Source organism: Ursus maritimus, unplaced genomic scaffold (genome assembly GCF_017311325.1).
Source record: "Ursus maritimus isolate PB19 unplaced genomic scaffold, ASM1731132v1 scaffold_12, whole genome shotgun sequence".
In the NCBI taxonomy this organism is placed as follows: domain Eukaryota; kingdom Metazoa; phylum Chordata; class Mammalia; order Carnivora; family Ursidae; genus Ursus; species Ursus maritimus.
Window position 1 is genome coordinate 46,975,634 of NW_024423564.1, and position 16,970 is coordinate 46,992,603.

General features: G+C 35.3%; 1 protein-coding gene across 2 annotated transcripts in view; it reads right to left on the minus strand.

The window, feature by feature from the left end:
• LRRC7 (leucine rich repeat containing 7) overlaps positions 1-16,970 on the minus strand; it is a 391,349-nt gene that overhangs the window by 127,639 nt on the left and 246,740 nt on the right. For both annotated transcript variants that reach the window (XM_040627144.1, XM_008690729.2), the window contains exons 8-9: positions 7,666-7,740; positions 2,062-2,206 (exon numbers count right to left, since the gene is read on the minus strand). In XM_040627144.1, coding sequence (XP_040483078.1) covers positions 2,062-2,206; positions 7,666-7,740 — 220 coding nt within the window. The remainder of the gene's footprint in view (positions 1-2,061; positions 2,207-7,665; positions 7,741-16,970) is intronic.

Below are 16,970 nucleotides of genomic sequence, written 5' to 3' on the forward strand. Positions count from 1 at the left end.
GTCCAAACTAGCTGTGACTTGCCAGTTTTCAGCAAGGAATGTGTATCTGTTCTCTCTAATGCCAGCTCCACATACCAGTTGTAGCTTGTTTCAGGCTCTCTTCACAGAAAAGGAGCTGTTGCCTCAATCTCCTGTGCATTTGGATGCTCCTGTTATGCTTATGGTACTTTATTTTTTTACTTTTTTTTTTTTTTTCACTGCAGAAGTGGAACTTAGAGCTGCCACTGCTGTTTGTGGTCTGGAGCTCATTAGGCGTGGGGTCAGTGCTATATTTCCATTCTAGCTCCGGTTCAGGTAGATGTTCATTCTTCCTAAAGCACGGCTCAATTATTTTATTTGCTAAATATTTAAGGAGCCCTTATTATAAACTAGGCACAGTTCTTGGTACTGAGGAGGCAATAAGGAACAAAAATATGTTCTTTAAATGTAAGTCGCTTTTCTATTCTCATTATGTCTTTGAAGAGATATGGAGTGGTGATGGAATGGGGATTTAAGGCATGTATCTTGAGTGGTTATCTTGACCGGAGATGATCACCTCTGTCATCTTAATGCAAGGATGCTCTCTCTTTTTTTTTTAATGAATGATATTTTTTAATTATATTATGTTAGTCACCATACAGTACATCCTTAGTTTTTGATGTAAAGTTCCATGATTCATTACTAGCGTATAACAAACTGAGGGCTTCAGAGGGGAGGGGCGTGGGGGATTGGGATAGGCTGGTGATGAGTATTAAGGAGGGCAGGTATTACATGGTGCACTGGGTGTTATACGCAAGGATGCTCTTTTTAACCATTATACCTCCTCATCTTCTACAACATAAAACAGTATTTTCTGAACTTATCTGATTATAAGTTTCATCTAGGATGCTTAATACAAACAAATCAGAGGGCCTATCACAAATGTAGTGAATCAGAATTTTCAGAGAAAGAGCCTGGAAATGTGTAAGTGTTCAATAAAGCTCTCGCATAAGTCTTACAATGGAACGAGCTGGAAAAATACTGTTTTTATAAAGTACGTGGTTACATAAATAAAAGATTATCAATCTACAAAGAAAGGAAACCTAGATTGCTATTAGCTTGAAAGAATGGTGAAAATGGGAACAAAATATTGAAGAAAAATTTGAAATACTGCCTTGTCTTCTGGCTTCCTTTCCATCAGAGTACCTAGGTTGTAACTTAATTGTCAGAGGTTTTAATAAGTTCCAGAATATATGACATATCAAATTCAAAGAGTGTTAAAAACTAATCTCCAAAGTTAAATAATTACCCTCCTGAGTCCGCTCATAAATAATAGTAAGATGTCTACACAAAACGGTTTGCTCATTATTAAATTATAAGGAATCTCTAGTTATTTTACTCATACAAAAATTTATAACAAAAATGGATTGGGTACTTGACATATACTAACAGACAAATTCTCTGCTGTCATAAATCTTAACAGCATATAAAAGACAATGTACCTGTCTTTAATAAAAGAACCACAAAGAGATTTTATATTTATTATACATCTTTATGCTATTTCTAGATTATAGCAGTGTTATAATAGTATTGAAAATAGGATATGGCAACACTCTGTGGATAGAAGCTAACTCTATGGTGATAAAAGGAGACATACATGGTTATCAAATTACTCTAAATCTAAGAAATACACTTTTTAAAATTTATAATAATTTTTTATTATGCTATGTTAGTCATCATACAGTATATCCTTAGTTTTCAATATAAGGTTCCATGATTCACTATTTGCATATAACAACCAGAAATACACTTTTTCCAGTAACATTTTATAACTTAAAAGATCTGAATTAAAAAAAAATATGTCAATTTGGTAAGATCGTTTTAATAGGAGAGCCTTCTTGAATTTAATAACTAGTGTTACCATTTCATTCTAAGATATTGGTAAAATACTATTTTTATATCTTGAATAATGAACTTGGTAATTTATTAATATCAGTCAGGCTAACAGTATATTCCCCATATCTATTGATAAACTAGGACTCGGCCAAAAAAGAAAATGATATATTTCATATAAACATTCATGACATAATAGAATATTCTCACCTATAGAGTCAGGCAACTGTTGCAACATATTGGATGACAGTAAGAGGTCCTCAAGGGCTTCACATCCAGAAATGTCCATGTCAACTGTTTCTATTCTGTTTTTTGATATATCCAGGTATACCAACATCTTTAACTTCCCTATAGACTTGATAACATTGCATAAACTCAGGGTTAGTTGAGAAACTTTCACAAGACATTTGAAAATTGTAAAAACCACAACACCGTAAAACTAATTTTAAAAGCAACTACAACAATAACGAGCATTGGCAAGAATGTGGAGAAATTGCAATCCTCATACACTGTTGGCAGGAATTTAAAATTGTACAGTCACTTTGAAAAACAGTTTGCTAGTACCTCAAAACATTAAACATAGAGTTTCCATATGACCCAGCAATCCCTCGGCATATACTCAAGAATGCAATATACGTCCACACAAAAACATAAATGTTCAAAGCAGTATTATTCACAACAGCCAAAAAATGGAAACAACCGAATGCTTATCAGTTGATGAATGGATAAACAAAATGTAGTATATCCACATGTTGTAATATTATTTTGCCATAAATGCAAATATATGCTACAAAATGGATGAGCCTTGAAAACATATGCGGTGAAAGATGCCAGTAACAAAAAACCACCTGTTGCATGATTCTATGTATATGAAATGTCCAGACTAGGCAAATCTATAGAGACAGAAAGTAGATTAGGGTTGCTGGAGGTTGGGGGGAAGGGACATGGGAGTGATGGCTAATGGCTTCAGGGTTTCTTCTGGAGATAATGGAAATGTTCTAAAATTAGACTGTGGTGATGGCTATCAATCATGCAAGTATTCGAAAAGCCACTGAACTGTATATTTTAAATGAGTGAATTTTATGGCATGTGTATTGCATCTCAACTCAACAATCTCAAAGATGCAGAAGAATGAATGAATGAATGAATGAATGAATAAATAAATACAGATTGCCACCAAAACAACATATGTTGACATGTTGAGTCTTATAATTTCAAGTGCAGGAGAAAGGTTTTAAATCATGATTTGGACTTTATCCTACCAAACAGATTCTGTATCTTGTTCATTCAACAGTTCTTTTTGAGGATCTACTATGTGTCAGGGTTTGTGTTGTATATGGGAGAACAATTATGATTAAGTCAACTAAGTATGAGGAGAGACTTGTCATGATACAGACAAAGTCTTTATCCTTATGGAGCTCATAGTAGTGGAGGAAAATGCCAAATAAACAAATAATTATAATACCCTATAATATATGCAAGAAAACAAAGCATGTGGAGAATGACACAGAAGCACAGGGCTACAAAATGCCAGGAAGACACAGATTATCAAGAAAAGAAGAACCTGCACCTGGAAGAGAAAATGACATATACATTCATAGCAGAATGTGAAAAATCATGCACGTTTAAGGTAGAGTGGGAAATTCGATTTGTAGGATTACAAGAAGCCAGGTATTAAAAGGCCTTACGTGCTATGTGAGGAGATGTCAATTCTACCTTACAGGCAAGGAAAGCTGTTCAAGGTTTTTAAGATGGAGAATGACACGCTCATATTTGTGCTTTAAAATACCAACTTCAGGGGACTGTGGAAGAAAGATTCATGATGGGAGTGGCAGAGACCCATCACGAGGATCTGGAAATGGTGTAGCTGAGGAGATGAGAAGGAGAGGGAGGAAAAAAGTCATACTGTGAACAGGAGTATCAAGGGCTGCTTAGTTGGGACAGGGACCACAGAAGTCAGAGCAAGATGAAAGTCCTCATTTTCTTTTTCTTTCAGGGCATGTTTTGCAAATAAATGCCCCACACATATCCGTGTTCACTGGGTCATCTGTTCTTCTAATCTACCTGTGTATACTTTAGTATATTGTCTCCAATTATTTGACAAGAGTGTAAACAAACAAACAAACAAACTTATTACACACACAAGCACACCTTTGGCACTGTGCTAAGTACTTTATATATATTATTTTATTTAATACTTCATATCCTTGCTACTCAAAATGTGTTTTGCAGACCAGCAGCATTGGCACCACCTAGAAGCCTGTCAGGAATGTAGAATCTCAGACCCGCTCCAGACCTACTGAATCAGAATTTGCACTTTAACACGCATTAAAGCTTAGTAATTAAGTAATGTCACACACTGGGTTCCCTGGGAAGCACAGACAAAGAGAAGTTTATGAGAGAGTGTTCTTAGGATTAAAACAGCGAAAGACAGAGGGGAGAAAGCAAGCATGAGTGGGCAGATGAAGATGCTGAGCTGTGATGAAGTCTTGAGGAAGTCTGCAACTGGTCCTTCAAGACTCACTAAGTTGGGATTGCCCTGTAGTTGTCCTGAGGAAGGGTGAGGAGCCAGACCTTTATCATTGGTCATTGGGTGGAAGTCTTCTGGAATAGGGATGAGACCCTGCGTAAGGAAGTTCTCTTCAGCTGAAGCAATTCCTGAGGAGGGTGGATAGCTGCAAGCAGCATTCCCAGAAGCTTCAGAAATAGAGTCAGTTCTTCATTCCAGGAGGATGATGCATGACAGCATCTACTACAAGTAACATTCCAAGGTTACCCCACTAATAAGGGGTGGAGCTAAAATTCAAACACACTTTTCTCAGATTACAGACCACAAAGCCTGTTGATTATATTGTCAGTTACTGACCTTGAACTCCCTAATTAACCCAGCACATATATCTAGGCCTGTTCCCTCACTCCCCATGCAGGTAGAGAATGTGAGCAAGGTCTTGGAGTAGACGAACAGTTGCTAAGCTAGGAAATAAGTACTTTGGGCGACTTAGGTCAGGGGGCTGAATTCTCCCCATGCCTGGAAATATGTCATTTGGAAAAATACTCTCACTTTACCTATAGATTTCCACCCCAAGGAGCTATTATGTTACCATGGCTCATTCTTCTCTTCTGGTGAGCAAGAAAAGAATGATATATGTGTTTATGTGTGTGTGTGTGTGTGTTTGTGTGTGTGTTTCTTTTTTGTTCCTTTATCATGAGAAAATGTCTTTACTCTAAAGGCTCCTTCATTGTTATCTGCACTGCAACTCACTATTTTGGTGTGAAATTTCAAAACATCATTTTCAGAAGCAAAATAACACTTCGGTGTTTATTTTTGAGTCTTTCTAAACCTTCACTTTCAAGCACCATATAAAGGCAATAGTAGCCTGGAGTGATAAAGGCCTTTGAAGTCCACTGTCTCAGAGTACTTGGGGATATTGAATCTTGCTCCAACATCCCTTGACATAACGGGGTCTATAAGTGAGCAGTAGACAGCAAATGAAAGGAGTGGAAGCCATCACAAACAAAAGAAGATACTGGAGTTTGTTTAAGAATAAATACAGATTCAATGTGTTGTTTAGTCACATTTTGATTGATTGATCTTAGAGGGACAGTCACGAGACAGCTATTTAGAAGACTAATTTTTCATCATCATCTACTTGCTTCTCTGATTTATGAAAAGCAGAGTAGCATAATGATAGCTCAGGCTTCCAAAAGTCTTTTACAAGTATATTAATTTAATGTATTATGATACATGAACTAATAATAAGATGAACTTGCTTTTTTTCCTGTGTCTTGTGAAATGAAATATTTAGGATTAATCATTCTTTGAAACTGATAGACATGGGTTAGCTGAAGTCTACATTCAAGAGAAGCGTTTCAAAGACATGTGTTTCTAGGTACTTGCATAGCAACTATTTGCTAGCATTGACATTCAGAAAGCCATGCCTCTTTATGGCAAGGATGTAGGGGTATTCCCCCAAGCAATAGAACAAAATATGAAACTCAAGTATACTAAAATGAGAAATCTACTTAAAGCAGTGTTTAAGAAAAATCTACTCTTGAAACAGACAAATTAGGCAGCATTATCTGTTTCATGGACAGTTTGATTACTACTTTTCCATTTAGTTAATAAGCTTACTAAAGAATCTGAGGTCTGAGCTGACTTTCAAGGTTGGATTTTGGAAATGTAATGGCTATGAAAAGAAAGATGAACATCATTCTCATTTGTGCCTTCTGTTGATTCTATAGCAGTGGCATGTTGGAACATCATAGTGAACAACAGCTTCTGGTGCTGGTTTGAATTATCACCATCCACCTGCTGCACGACCTGGGGCCAGTTACTTACTCTTTCTGTCTTAGTTTCCTCATCCATAACATGGGGATGGTAATAAACCCTACTTCATATGCTCATTATGAGGATCAAGTGAGTAAATATCTGTAAAACACCTAGCATTTATCATGAGCTACGCATTATCTAGGTGTTTTTGAATTAATAAATATATCAAAGAGGCAGGTATAGACTTTTCCGACTACACATTCTGATCCTCAGTCTCTGCACAGGGAATTGATGAGTGTCTTACCTGTGTTGCTACCTACCTTGAATCTGGCACAAATCAGGCTCTACTATGTGTAGTGGAATCTAGATATGTCTCTCCTATTATGTGTGAGCTCCTCAAATAAATATATTCAAGGTCATTGAATATATTATCTTTGTAACCCTAACATTAGCACAGTTTCTGGTTCATAGAGGTGTATTTATAAACGGTTTTTAAATAAATCAATATATAAAGGATGTGCATGCTTTTTTGTTTTGTGTCTATGATGACAGTATAAATGTATTCTTTTGATAAGAGAAAAGGCATTTTTTTCCTTAATCTTTTGCCACATTTTCTCCTTTATGTGGTTTCATGCTTGTTCAAAAGAGAAAAACTTCTTATTCTACTTGCTTTTGCAATCATTTTAAGGAATTTTTAATGTCAAGTCAAAAGAAGAATAAAACTGGCTTTGGGAACACACATCCAAATCTCAGTGGCTGAAGAGTTATTACAAATCCAGCTGTCCTGTCTACTTAGCCCAATGCAAGGGTTTGGAAGTGGCTATTACCAATAGGAACATTGTGGTTGATGTGTGTGTGTATGTACATGCTTATTTAGGCGCATGTATTATGAGTGGCAAGAGGCAGTGTTTTATGACGCCATTCTTCCACTGAATGGAAAGGTAGGAATGTTCACACTCAATGAGTTGACTGGTAAATGTACTATTTGGGAAATATTGCTGGATTGTCGGTTAGTTGAAAAAAAATGGACTCTAGTTCTACTTTCTATTTTTAACACTTTGTAATTTGTCACATACCATTTTCAAAAATTTAAGTGTATCCTATTGGAAATCACCTAAACTGAGAGAAAGATTTTTATTTTGTGGAAGAGCTCTAACAATATGAGCAGAAACAGTTATCTAGTTACCTATAGGAATAAATTTGATTTTGCAAAAATAAGACTTGAATTTTATATGTAGCACTTTCTTTTTCTATATATAACAATATAAGTTTCTTAGCTTTTAAAAATCAGTATGTGGAGAGATGAAAAATATAATCCTAAAAGAACAAGAAAAATCTTTCATACATTGTATATACCTGCATCACTTACAGAAGGTATGTGGAAAAAAAGAAAAAAACGACTAGTGAAAAACACTTGGTGACCAAACAAATGTTTTACTTTGAAAGTCAAACACTGAGATTTATAAATGAAGATTATTATTAATTACAATTAATATATAACATAGATGCTAGACTACAACATGTCATAATAAAAACTTACATACCCCAGGTAGCACTTGTAATGCATTATTATCCATCCACAGCTCCCTTAAATTTTGTATTTGATCCAGAACTTCAGGCTAGGAGAGAGATAGGGAGAAAGAGAACAAAATTAGTCTTTTCTTAGTACAATATAAGTGTAATTTCTTGAATCTGGAAACTTTATTTGGGAATCTAATATTAATCCACCAAAAAGTCCTAAGTTTAACAGACTGGTAGTCCCTGAGGTAGTCAACCTAGAGCTGATCTGGAAACAATCAGAGCAACAATAATAAAAATTAAAATTGATTATTCTCTCTTAACACCCTACAATCATCCTTTATAGCATTTATTACACCTTAATTACTCAGTGTGTTTGTCTTCACTAGAATATAAATTTTTGAAGGGCAGAGCAGTGTTTGTTTTTAAATTACTATTCCTTGTATCCCCATTGTTTGCAATGGTATTTGGCACACAGTAGGTTTTTATTATGTGTGTGTATTAGAACGTTACACACATACCCCCTATAGGCATTACATTACCGTGAAATGATGATAGTATGAATTAGACCCATTCATTTCTTATCCCTTCATTTACTTGACAAATTATTATTGGTTGAATAGTGGGGATGCCCAGTATGTGAAAGGCACAAGGCAGGATCCACAGTTATTCAAATCCAGTTCCTGCCTTAAAGTAGCTGATGATTTAATCAAGGGAACAAATACATTTAAATAACTGAAACAGAAGTAGCATACGGGAGAAAAGAATAACGTAGAGAAGTTCAGAGTAAGGAGAGTGAGAATATGATCAAGGTGTAACACACAGTGCTTAATGAAACACTTTAATTCCCTAAATTGAAGTTGTCTCTAAATTCTACCTATGGGCAGCAGACTATTTGGAGAGGATAAAAGAAGCTATTGCTACCAGCATCATCTCTTGATTTCTGATTTCTCCCCCCAAATTTTCCTGTTCAGCACTGTAAGGCCATCTGCTTCCCTTGAAGTTGATTCCTTTTTGGCACTTCAGGGAAGTGAGGAACACCTAAGCTAATTAGTGCGTTGTATTCACCTGGCCACAGGGGTTGGCTCAAGGATGGGAACAGGGTCCATTCAGAGCAGATGAGAACTAATGTTTCTTTTACTGAGACTTCAGGGGAAGAGACTCTTTTTCTTCCCTGCTGGGTTAGAAACTGGAAGGGTACAGCTCTGGGAGCTTCAGGCATGAAAAACAGGGAAGAGCCTGTTTGAGTTAAAAGATGGCTCCTGATAACATATTAGGCTGAAATTAAGCCACACATGAAGTCAGATGTTTTGTCTCTTTCAACTGAAAAAAAAAAAAATCACTGAAACAAGATACAACCATAGTTCAATAAAATTTGAGACCTAATTAGGAAAACCAGTGTATTTTATAGAATAATAGTCAAAAGAATGGAGTTGTTTCTATGTTATGATGAGACTATTGGTAATTGTGGATCAGCAGAAGTTACACACACACATCTTTGACACATTAGGAAGGCTTCAGAGACTGCCAGGACTACTTTGGAGAGAGTCTCTGAGGCCTTTAGGCTACAATTGCAATGGAACATGGTACTATTCTTTGGAGAAATTTATTTATAACAAGGATGAATGGATAAAGAAGAGGTGAGATACACACACACACACACACACACACACACAGGAATATTACAAAGCCATCAAAAATGAAATCTTGTCATTTGCAATGATGTGGATGGAACTGGAGGGTATTATGCTAAGCGAAATAAGTCAATCAGAGAAAGACAATGATCATACGATCTCACTGATATGTGGAATTTAAGAAACAAGGCAGAGGATCATAGGGGAAGAGAGGAAAAAATGAAACAAGACAAAACCAGAGAGGGAGATAAACTGTAAGAGACTCTTAATTATAGGAAACAAACTGAGGGTTGCTGGAGGGGAGGGAGTTAGGGATGGGGTAACTGGGTGATGGGCACTGGGGAAGATATGCGTTGTAATGAGCGATTGGTATTATATAAGACTGATGAATCACAGACCTGTACCCCTGAAACAAATAATACATCATATGTTAGCTGAATTTAAATTTAAAAAAGTTAAAAGAAATCTCCAATAAACACAGAAAAAAACAAACCAAGGATCAAAATCTAAAGTTAGAGCATGGCATTCAGCTGTGTAGACTCAGAGGCACGTGTGAATAAGTGTGGGGGATTTTTTTGTGTAGGAAAACATTCTCACTTTTACTTAGATGAACTACTCTACCTGTATGTTAAGCTGGGCAAGAATGGAAAACAAATCAAGTGTACAAAGCACACTCTGATGTGCAGAGGCTTTAAGGCAGAGGGCTGGCTAGGAACAGTCAGGCCAGTTGTAAATATCAGTCACATGGTGCAGATTTTTCTAAGCCTATGCATCTTGCAGACTTTAGAAAAAGAGTTGCATACTGGTAACTTCAATACAACCTTATGTATGTAATAAGATGGATATTAATTTATAAATGTGGAACAATGAGCATTATTTAAGATAAACTCAATTTTGCTGTGGTAACAAATTAATCCTGAAATCTCAGTGGCTTAACACCAGATAGGCTTACTTTCCACTGTCCACTGTCATGGGTTCTGCCCCCAGAGTATTATGTTGCCACCATCTCAAGACTTCTAGAAGAGTCAAAGCAGAGAAGAGAGTATAGAAAACAAGCCACTGTTCTAAAGATCTCAGACTGGAAGTGACCCAGATCACTTTTGCTTATATCTCCATGTCTAGAACTATTTACAAGGCCTCAACCTAAGTTCAAGAAAGGCTGGGAAATATAAGAGAAATTCATGGAATAGTTGGTGAACACTACTGTCCATGCCACACAGTTACCTCATATATAAAAAAAAAGAATGACAAGAATGGGTATAAAGTACTTCAATAATTTAGTTATCCCTTTATTTGGTAAGTAGTTATTAAACATCTACTCAGTTACAGGCATAACACTAGAGTCATAATGCATGGTATGGTCTCTGCCCTCAAGAAACTCATGTTCTATTTCTGGGGCAAACATAGAAAAAGTAAATACATGGTATTATGGAAGTATAAAGAAAGGGGGACCTAAATGCCCTAGTAATGAGGAAGCCACATAAGTATCCATGGCGCCACATACGTATTCATGAGAAGGAGTAGGTCAGTAGAGAGGAGAGGACAGGAAGCACATTTTAGCTAGAAGCAGAGGTGAGAAATAGCATGATCAGTGAAGGGCAACAGGCAGTTTTCTTTACTGAGTGTTAAGTTTGAAATAGAGTGAATAGCAGAAAAGAGGCTAACAAAAAGGGGTGGGTTTTATGAAGTCCTCATATTTTTTTAGGGAGCTAGAGCTTTATTATACTGGTGAAGGAACATCACTATACTATTCTTAATAGGAAGTGATTGTGGCAGATTGGTATTTTATGTATATCTATCCTGGTGATAAAAGAAAAAAAAACCTGGAAAACTTAATGAGGCTAGTAATGAAAGAGATAATGAGGAATAAGGAGAAGAAGTTGGATTCAAGAAACATTTAGAAGATGAAAACAGTAGGACTTGGTGATTTGATACAGGGGTGAGAGTGGGAGTCATGGTTGTCCCCCAGTTTCTCAGCACCTGTGGTGCCACCAATGGAGCTGCAGAATATCAAGATGGAAACAGATATATGAGAGAAACTGAATTCAGTTTTAACCAAGCTTTAGGTTCCTATGAGACACTGGTGGAGATGTCCAGGAATTGGTTAGCTATTAAAATCTGAAGCTTAGGGAATAGGTCTGAGCTGAGGATACAAGTTAGGTATTTTGTGAGAGTATGGGGGAATGGGAGGGAATCAGAGGTGCAGCTGACTGAGGGAGGAACCCTGGGGAACCCTAACGTTTGAGAGCTAAAAACAGGAAGAGCTAACTCAGAAGAAGGCAAGAAGGAATAGAGTCCAGGAGAGTAAGGGGTTACTAAAGTCCAATGAATAGTGTTGTATTTTTTTATAACAATTTTTTATTATGTTATGTTAGTCACCATACAGTATATCCTTAGTTTTTGATTTAATGTTCCATGAATCATTATTTGCGTATAACACCCAGCACACCATGCAATATGTGCCCTCCTTAATACCCATCACCGGCCTACCCCAGTCCCCCACCCCCCTTCCCTCTGAAGCCCTCAGTTTGTTTCCCAGAGTCCATAGTCTCTCATGGTTCATTCCCCCTTCTGTTTGCCCGCCCTCTTCATTCTTCCCTTCCTTCTCCTACCGATCTTCCTGCTATTTCTTATGTTCCATAAATGAGTGAAACCATATGATAATTGTCTTTCTCTGCTTAACTTATTTCTCTTAGCATAATCTCCTCCAGTCCCGTCCATGTTGCTGCAAATGTTGGGTAATCGTTCTTTAAGAATAAGGAAGTGAATAAGAGTATCATTTACAGCAGAGGTGTCCAGTGAAATAAGAGACTGAAGCTGTCCACTCAATTTTGGAAACAGTAGCATACTGGTAATCTTAGCGATAGAAATCAAGGGACTAGGATGAAATTGAGGAAGTCAAGCTGATAAGATGACACTGGCAAAGAGGGTCAGATTGAAGACAAATAAAATGCTATAAAATTAATGGAGTAAATTCTAAGAGGTGACAAGATGAAATTGATAGCACAAGAAAAGAAGCTGGCCTTGAACACAAGTAAGACAACTCTTTCACTGAGACTCAAGGGAAGATGGTAAGTATGGTTGTAGGTGAGCTTGATGGGGAGAAGAGAAGTGGAGAGCGGGCATGTCTGAAAGTCTCAACATTCCTTGATGAAGTAAGGAGCAACGTAATCCGTTGAGCAGGAGGGGTCAAGAATTTTGTATATATTGTGCACTTGGGGAGAATGGCGCATACTAGCATAGTTTGAGGGGAGTCAAAGAGGAAGTTAAGGGCAATCAAAAGAGCTCTATCAATGATAATTATTTTAACTTTTTTGGTGACCAGGTGGGGGACTGACAGTCTAAAAAAACAGAAGAAAGAGATGTCAGATTTCCATGAGGTCGGCAAGGAGTTTAGTATAAGTGAGGGATTGAGAGAACTAGAAATGTGAAAAATTTGAATGAGAGCAGAAGTTAGGAGTTTAAGATTTCTGAAGTGGTTCCAGGCAATAACAGTCTTGAAGCTGGAACTCTGGGCGGTATGAAATCTTGGTGTGTGGGCAGGGGAGGATGCTGTGGGAACAAAAGATCTCACATGGTCTCTAAAAATTTGGGTAGGCTTTGATGTACTGTGTAATATGCTCCCTTGGCTATGTCAGAGAAGGTGGCAGATAAAGCTGACCAATTATACCTGTAAAATAGCTCTCACATTGGGTTCTACTGGGAACCCTAGACATCTACGACTACTTGGAAAGGGATAACTAATGTCAACCTATATTTCCACTTCATTTCAAAGGTTCTCATTTAATTTGTTTAATAACATCATAAGGTAGTAATAGTCCTACTTTACGGGTGAAGAATCATAATCATTTCCTGGGGAAAATGAGAATGATTTTATGAGGGTTGCATAACTGCAGCTGGGATAGTTCCTCAGGTCTTCTGGCTCTATAGATGACATCATGTTACAGCTTAAAACTGAAATTCTGAAATAACAAAGAATGCTGGTGATCACAGTTGCCCAATAAAGAAAGTAAAGCATATGCCAGATTTCAAAAAAAAAAGATAATATTTTTATTACTGGATGTTATAATAAAATGTGCCACAGAAGAAATTTCAGCCAGTTCCTAATAATAGCAGAGAGAAAATAAATTTAGTAGATCAATATATGACCTTGCTGAAACAAAAACCATAACATGAAGATGACACAATGACATTTCATGATCAATAAACAATCTTAAGTGGATCTTTGAACTAAACTAAATGGCTTACACCACCCAACCTTATCTTCCTTGATTTACAATGGGGTTACATCCTGATAAACCCATCATATGTTGAAAATATTATATGTCAAAAATGCATTTAATACACCTAATCTATTGAACATCATAGCTTAGCCTAGCCTACCTTAAACATGCTCAGAACACTTACATTAGGCTACAGTTGGGCAAAATCATCTAACGCAAAGCCTATTTTATAATAAAGTGTTAAATGTCTCACATAACTTATTGAATACCATATTGAAAGCAAGAAACAAGAATAGTTGTATGGGTACAGAATGATTGTAAATGTATCGGTTGTTTACCCTGGTGATCCCCTGGCTGACTGGGAGCTGCGGCTCACTGTTGCTGCCCAGCATGGCAAGAGAGCATCCCACTGCATATTGCTAGTGGTATGATCACAATTCAAAATTTGAAGTCCAGTTTCTACTGAATGTGTACCATTGTAAAGTTGAAAAATTGTAAGTCAAACCATTTTTAAATCGGGGACCATCTGTAGTTAATTTCATAGGAATGTCAATTGTTTCCATTAAAAATGAGTGAATTTACTCAAGAATGGCTTTGCTGGTGAAAGTGTGTGAGCTGAGCATTCATATAAAGTGCTTTGAGGATTACGGATAAGCATAGTCTCAGGAAAACATATTCAAATGTTTCTCATGTTTCAAAAATATTCATATCAGCTTTCAGGCAACTATCCTTACTGAGATGCTCTGAAATATAGAAAAAACCTTATGATAGACAAATTTCACTGCAGAATAATTTATAATATTAAAAAGTTCATCACAATCTAAATAAACAATAGCCTAAGGGAACAGATAACCAAATTATGATAAAATCATATGTTGGTATAGTACACAATAATGAAAGTGAATTATCTATATTTTTAAGTATGCTGATGGATGGATCTTGCAGACATATTGAATGAAAAATAGGTATAAAAATTCATATAGCACAAATTGATTTCCATAAATTACAAAACAGTGCCATATATATATATATACACATATATATATACATATACATAACATGCAATTAAAATAGGAATATATGGAATAGAAGCACATCAAATTCAAAGTTGTAATTGTGCTGTGATGGGAACAAGACTAGGAAGGACAGCATAAAAGACTTCTATTTGATCTACAGTGTTTTATTTCTTTCAAAAAAAGATTGAACTCAAATACAAAAAATAGTTAATGTGTTCATTTTGGTTAGTAGGAGTTTGATATATCTCTTTAAAATTTTTATATGTTATATCTTTATAAAATACACATTTTAAAATATAAATATTTCTAAAATGTATATTTTATAGAAATATTTATATATTTTGTAAAATATACTTTTTCAAAATTTTTCCTCTCTTCCCCTATGATCCTGTTTCGTTTCCTAAAGTCCACATATTAGTAAGATCATATGAAAATTGTCTTTCTCTCACCGACTTATTTCACTTAGCAGATATACTTTTATATGTTTTCACTTTTTTAAAAGTTAGAAAAATATCAGAAGAAACTATATCAAAATATTAACTTTAAAAATATCAGTGGGATTATGAGTGATTAAAATTTTCCTTCTTCACATTTTTTCTATAATTTCCAAATTTTCTATGGCATATATATGTTTATTTTAATAATAAAAAAGATTAGAGAACATTTTAGTCTTCTAAATTTATGCCCACCTCAACTGCTTTAGAATTCTTTTTGAAGAGAACCTACTTTGATTAGTTAAAATGAGCTAAGAAAATGAGTACATCAGTTTTAACATAAATAGAACAGATATTTTGCATGACTGCAACAAATTCCAATAACTCCTGTCATGTATATACAATTTTAGGCTGTTCTATGGGTTTGGCTATATGTGTCACTTTTATTCCACTAATTTGCATAATAGAGTCTGACTATATTTATTTATACAGCTATTAAATTTTTTCTTCCATGAGGTTAAGAGAAATACTAACGGAAAAGCATAATATTCAACATTTATCTAATTTTGCCAAAATTAAACTAGGAAAACTTAAAAATTTAAACTTTAGAAAAAGAACTTTAGGGGCGCCTGATGGCTGGGTCGGTTGGGCATCTGACACTTGATCTCAACTCTGGTCTTGATCTCAGGGTCGAGTTCAAGTCCCACACTGGGCTTCCCACTGGGGATGGAGCCTACTTAAATAAATAAACTAAATATACTAAATAAACTAAAATAACTAAACTAAATAACTAAACTAAATAAACTAAAAATAAATAAACAAATAAAAATTAAAATAAAAAAAAGAAAAAGAACTTTAAATTTTAGTGTCTTAAAGTTGATGAGATGCTCTGGTGATATAATAATAATTTGTTATTCCCAGACACTGCAGAACTAGAAGGCAGTAGGATGGAACCTGTTTCAAAATGCAGATGATAAATAAAACTTTTTTTTCTCAAAGCAACAAATGTAAGATACCAAATGCAAATCTGAAAAATTATATTCTCTAACCAAAGTGATGTAATTATCATATTTCATTGAGATATTTGTTATTACAATTTTTCTTAATTTTGAGATCAATGCTTCAAATTATTTATTTTTTTTATGTTTGCCCTCTTTGTCTGTTGCTCTTTAGAGTTTGCAATTTGCGAAGGAACCAAGATTACATTCTAAGAAACTTTCTGCCATTTCTCTTTAAATTTTTTATTTAATAATACGCTTGGCATACTATATAGCCCTATAGCTCTCATAACTGGGAAACTTTCCATTCATGCATTTCATCATGCACATTTGAGACCCTTTCTGATACACAAAATTGGATGATTAAAGTTGTTCTGTTCTGATGACGAGCCTACTTCATTCTCTCAACTGTTCTGTCCTACATGCCTTGAGACTGTTTAACTTCTTCAGTTAATTTCTTTGGAGATGAAAAGTTTAGCACCATCGAGTCTCAGCCTAATTCCACTTTATGTTAGTTTTATGTTTCCCAATTTTATTTCAGATGTCATTCCCACTAAAATGTTCATATTTTAAAGCTTTATTTTTAATTTAATTACTGCAATTAGTTAACATTTAAGAAAATATTTTTATATTCTAGAAATTATCAAATGAATAAATAAACAGGTATTCTTAACAATTAATAATAAGATGCACTGCTGAGAAAATGTGATTAATTTATAATTAATTGAAACACTTTCAGCCATAAAGTTTAATGAATATTTTAATATGAATATAATATCTTCCATTTAAATACTCAGATGAGAATATTGATGGCACACAGGAAAAAAAATCTACAGATGACATGATGTTGAGAGGGAGAGACAATACATAAAATGACTGAATTAGTGTCCAAACTGATCTGAAAATGTTAGAAGACTGGATAGCTCTAATTATGTGAAGTTTAATAGGGACAAATGTAAAATCTACCATATGGCTCCCAAACCAATTATACGCATATAACTTAGAAGAAGAAGTAAATGGGAAGAA